The sequence below is a fragment of the Chanos chanos genome, chromosome 13, assembly GCF_902362185.1.
Source record: "Chanos chanos chromosome 13, fChaCha1.1, whole genome shotgun sequence".
Lineage (NCBI taxonomy): Eukaryota > Metazoa > Chordata > Actinopteri > Gonorynchiformes > Chanidae > Chanos > Chanos chanos.
Window position 1 is genome coordinate 5,282,301 of NC_044507.1, and position 5,438 is coordinate 5,287,738.

At 41.0% G+C, this 5,438-nt stretch overlaps 1 protein-coding gene across 1 annotated transcript; it reads left to right on the plus strand.

Moving 5' to 3' along the window:
• The first annotated feature begins 2,395 nt into the window (after positions 1-2,395).
• irx5b (iroquois homeobox 5b) lies at positions 2,396-4,573 on the plus strand. Its single transcript, XM_030790880.1, has 3 exons — positions 2,396-2,635; positions 3,267-3,672; positions 3,873-4,573. The coding sequence occupies exons 1-3, from the start codon at positions 2,396-2,398 to the stop codon at positions 4,571-4,573; spliced, it is 1,347 nt and encodes a 448-aa protein (XP_030646740.1).
• The last annotated feature ends 865 nt before the right edge of the window (positions 4,574-5,438 follow it).

Consider the following 5,438-nt stretch of genomic DNA (forward strand, 5'->3'; position numbering starts at 1 on the left):
ATGAAAGAAATCATCAGATGCTATGATGGGACGCTGCTTATTGTTTGTGTGCTGTAAGGAACACTATTAGAATTCAGCAACAAAAGCAACTACAACAAGCACAAAAGCATGTGCACACAGTACACCCCCCCCCCCCCCCCACACACACACACACATACACACACATACACACATACACACATACACACACACACACACACACACAAACAGACACAGAGCTGAAAACATGTAGAAATGAGGATAATATTTTGTCATCTCTCACTATGTCTCTGATTGGTGTGTGTGGACATATAGCCACGAAGTAACAAGTTTAAATGACGAGTCTGAATGAAGTGTAGAAACACCGTCGTGAGTATATTTTTGGAATGAATACCACTGCAGATAGAGATGAATAAGACTGCAAAGTGAGAATGTGATTGTAAATATTGAACCTTCACACGCATCTGTGTGTGATGTAGCCTACATGAGGAGATTTGTAAGTGTAACCTGAACTTGTGAAAACACTTACCCTGTAGTTCGGAGTACAGTGGTTCTCTTTCAGATTAGCAGAATCGTTATCTGGACCAATTGAATATATGAGCAGTTAACACAAAGATCTCAAACACTGTTGACAGTATCGTCTTGATGTTATCCTGCTTGCCTCAAACACAATGGTCATAAAGCACAAGGATAAATGAATAGACAGTTTTACAAGAAGCCCGATAGCCTAACGATCAGAAGAAAAAAATCTACGTTGTGTTTAAGTTACGGCTGCATATCTACGAAGTCGTAATACTACTGTGAAACTCAAGTACTAACCTACTCAACTGCTGTCAGTTCAGTAATGCCGCCTAATAATAGACGATCCAAATTAGATTAGTCACAGTGCACATTTAAATAGCTCTGGCGTTACAAATGGGATCTCCTTTTCTTCCGTTGATGGACGATAACCCGAGTGTTGACTTTGAAATGTCAGGATAATTGCAATATTTCAGCTAACTGTCGCACCTGTCTGTTGGCTACTACGACTGTAACGCAAATATAAGGCCCGTGCTATACCGATATGATAATATTTATTTATTTAGGCCTATTTATTTATCTTCGTGCGCGTTTATTTGAAATGCTTTAGGAAATAACGATAATTTACAAATGTAAGCGTATAGACTATTTCAATACCTTTACATTCAGCCTACTGTAGCCTACGTGTTTCCAGCGCGTGGACAATCCATTGACAAATAATCGGTTTTAATCTCCAGCGAATTCCCCTTACCTTTTCCGTCAACGTAGCCTACTTTCTACAGTGATTTGTTTGTTGGTCGGCAGTTATCTCTCGAATTATGCAGTTTTTCGCCTCGAACTTCACTCTCTTCTTTTCGCTCCGTCGAGGTCAAGGAAGTCATATCATCGGCTGGGAATTCCTCAGCGCTTATTCTCACCGTTTTTCGTCTTCACGGATCTTTACGTACTGAGGATTAACTCGTTTACGTCCACTGTCACTGCTATCAATGGATCTCTTTAACCACAGATCAGATAAATCGTTACAGGCGGTTAATACCGGCAAGCGCTTAATGAAATTCCGATGTCCAGCTGTCAGCACCCACTAACATGGATTTAAATTCCGGTCTCTGATTACGAAAATTTTGATACCCTCTTTTCTGTACTTATCCTCTCTACGCATTTGAGAGTGTGGATGTGGGACACGTAGAGACAATGTGAATGAGAACTGTTTAAACTGTTTTTGTTTGTTTGCTTGCTGGCTTTCTTGCCTTTTCCGGAAAATATACACATATTACTGAGAATTTAGCACAACAGCCCCTCATTCGCTGCGCAATAAAATCTGGTTTTGTCTGTGTATAATGGTTCTCAGTCTTATTTATAATTCTTATTTGGGTGACTTGATTTTTGTTTAAACGTGTTAAATCGTGGGAAAAGTGAGACTTTGTGTGTGTGAAAGGGAGCGAAAGGAAGAGCGAGAGAGAGACGGAGTGAGAGAGAGAGAGAGAGAGAGAGAGAGAGAGAGAGAGGTGAATGGAGGGCCTGACAATCATTACGGTGGGCTGGGGAAGCTCGAGGTTTTCCTACCTCCTCAACAATTACTCCCCTTGAGGAAGCGCGCGGAGCACACTGCCAGCGTCAGAACAGAGTTTTCTTTTGGACGGAGGCAAAAAATCGATCAGTTGGACCGCAAGCACAGAGAAACAGAGTAAATGCTGAAAGAAAGCCAATGAGGCAGCTGCTACAATTCAACTACATTAGGTGTCAGCAATAAGAGATTAGAATGATGCTGAAATTTTCGCCGCTACCGTCAGTCGCGTGCAGGATATTGGATTCAATGCCAAAGTAACAGTGTGCTGTTAGACAAGTAAGGCTACTTGCGGAAACGACGCACCAGTAAGTGGCTTTTGAAGGCTTCACCATGTCGTATCCACAGGGATACTTGTACCAGCCGTCTGCTTCTCTGGCACTGTATTCGTGTCCAACATATAGCTCCAGTGTGATTTCGGGGTCCCGGACGGAAGAAATTGGAAGATCCTCCGCTGGGTCCGCTTTTGCTCCGTATGCAGGGTCTACGTCGTTCACAAGTCAAGCGGCAGGTTATAACTCTCTCCCGTACAGCTCTGAGTCGGGTTCCGCCGCTCCGTTCTCTTCCTACGTGGTGAGTTGAGAGACTTCATCAACAGCGAAATACTCTGTGTACTAACTGAAAACATCTCCGAGAAAACTGCACTTTCAAACAGGCCATGGAATCCTGATTCAAGCCTTAAAATGTTGTAGTTGTTGTTTTGCTTCTTGTTCGAACTGTATCGAGTGTTAAATAATTTTTTTGCAAAATGTATGTTACAGCATGAATTGCATAAACAGCACAAATTGCTGTGTTACGGAAAATAAGCGCGTTAAATTCTACCCAAATATTATTCAATCAAGAAAAGAGTCATTTAAGTGCAAGTATTACAAATCAAATGCATTGTTCATGTAAGAAAATCTGTTGCATATAAATTCAGTTTCAAAAATCATACAGTCGCAGTTGCTATGAAAAAAAAAATGTTTTATGAATATCTTGCTGCAAAACGGAAAAAGAAAAAAAGCACTTTCGCACCACATTGGTCCATTAAAAATGATAATAGTTTGTTCGTGATCAATTTTAAATGATCTTCGCAGACTCATACATATACTCAAACATTTACTGAAGAGGGAGAAAAGTAACCATTTTACGTTCAATAATGGAAACCGGTAATCCTTTAGAAAAATGCCCTTTGAATTGTAATCTTTATTAACGTTTATCCTAGGGCTCCCCATTCGACCATACGGCAGGCTTGACTGGCTCTATAGGGTATCACCCATATGCCGGGCCCCTGGGCGCGTACCCATTTGGAGACCCCGCTTACCGGAAAAATGCCACCCGAGACGCAACTGCCACTCTCAAAGCCTGGCTGAGCGAGCACCGGAAAAACCCGTACCCCACCAAGGGGGAGAAAATCATGCTGGCCATCATCACCAAAATGACTCTCACCCAGGTGTCCACCTGGTTCGCCAATGCCCGGAGGAGACTGAAAAAGGAGAATAAAATGACCTGGACCCCACGAAACAGAAGTGAAGACGACGACGAGGAAGATAATATTGATCTAGAGAAAAATGATGATGATGACGAGCCATTGAAACCCACAGACTTAACAGAGTCTACCAAAGAATTAGGTAAACAATGCACTGCTCCTTTTACTATTTTCCCTTACATTTTCCTATGTGGTAGGCTACTTATTATTAAGACATTATTATTATTATTATTATTATTATTATTATTATTATTATTATTATTATTATTATTATTATATGTGTGCGTTCTAATTCGGTTGATTCTTAGAGGACTTTTACTAATTTATGCACTACTTTTGCAGCTGGTCACGACCTCAGTCCAGGGGGAATACCGTGTGAGAGGTACACACCGAACAACAACAAAGATGATGAGGGTGATGAAACGGTTCACGTTACGAACGGCTCTGTCGCGAGAGACACAGAGAATCGGACAGCGCCCGAGTCGTCGGAGCCTACGACCTCTTCCCCCCAAAACATGCCCCCAGGAACTGATAGGCTTATGCAGGAGAAGCCTTTGGAGACAGGAGAAACACCGAAGCTCTTAAATGAAAACAGCAATGCTACATCTGTCATTCATTCAACCAACTCCACCCACAAACCCAAACTCTGGTCTCTTGCTGAGATGGCAACTTCGGATAAGGGGAGTGGCGAACAATCCCAAACATCTGGACCATGTCAGAGTGCCACGGTTGCAACGGCTGCTGGGCGCTCACCTCCCAGGTCACCAGCACAATGTCCTTTCCCAAACGGCGCAATTTTATCCAGACACATATACTACACGTCTCCGTTTTATGCGGGTTACTCGAACTATGGCACTTTCGGACATCTTCACGGTAACCATGGATCTAACCCGAGTTCAATAACAAATCTGAACGGATTAAATCAAACGGTGCTGCACAGGGCAGAAGCTCTGGTAAGAGACAGTAAACTTAGAGGCCACACACACGCTGATATGTGTAAGGACCTCGTCTTTGAACACAAGAGGAGTATCTCAAATGTTTAAAACGATCGACATTTAAATCAAATTTCGGACCGTTATTTATTACTCTTGATTGTGAAACAAGATATTTTTAACGGATTTTATCTGGATTACTTTAATCTAACAAATTACATGAGGTCGTTGGAGAAAGATATTTATCTGCACAATTCACCGAATTGTCAAACAATATGTACATGTACCGAAGCTTTTCTATTAAGGAAAAAATATGGAAAACCGTTTGAAGTGAGGTGTTGCCTTTCTTTTTGTCAGTCAATTGTTTGGATAAAATGAATTATGAACAAGTGACTAAAGTTATATTTAAAAGCAATAGTTTTATATGCCAAGTCATGTTTGTGTTTTCACGCAATTTGAATTTTCCATTTACAGGTTGTGTATTGCATATTGTTTCATTTTAAGCTTCCAAAGCCTGTGGATATAAAGTTGAATTTATAAAAGTCCAATTTCGCCATCTTCAGGGCTGGTTTTCAGTTCATTTGCGTCAAAGTCACAAGCCTGTCAACTTTTAGGGGTATTTTTGATGCCCAAAAATATTTTGATTCCATTCGTTGAGAAGAGAGGAAGAGACGTCTTATGACCTATTCAACAATTCCTTCAGATCATCTCTATAATTTCAGATGCAACAAAACCCGAGCAAGAATTTGTCCAATTCCGTATTTCAATCTCTATTCATAAAGATTCAGTTTGCTCAAACATAATTAACTTGCGAAAGTTTTGGCTTCTCTATTTGTCCACACGAGTGAAATGTGAAATACGAAATGTAACATAATACAGTTTATTTTTAGTCAATAACATGGGCACACATTCACGGTTTACAACAGTCAGACATCCCCTGTGAATGAGAACGTGCCAGACTTGAGCGTCATTAATG

Bases quoted from the DNA above. Each gene is read 5' to 3' on its own strand.
- irx5b (XM_030790880.1), top strand. From the start codon at position 2,396: ATGTCGTATCCACAGGGATACTTGTACCAGCCGTCTGCTTCTCTGGCA. The intron at 2,636-3,266 runs GTGAGTTGAGAG...CGTTTATCCTAG, and splicing joins CTCCGTTCTCTTCCTACGTG to GGCTCCCCATTCGACCATAC. The intron at 3,673-3,872 runs GTAAACAATGCA...CTACTTTTGCAG, and splicing joins AGAGTCTACCAAAGAATTAG to CTGGTCACGACCTCAGTCCA.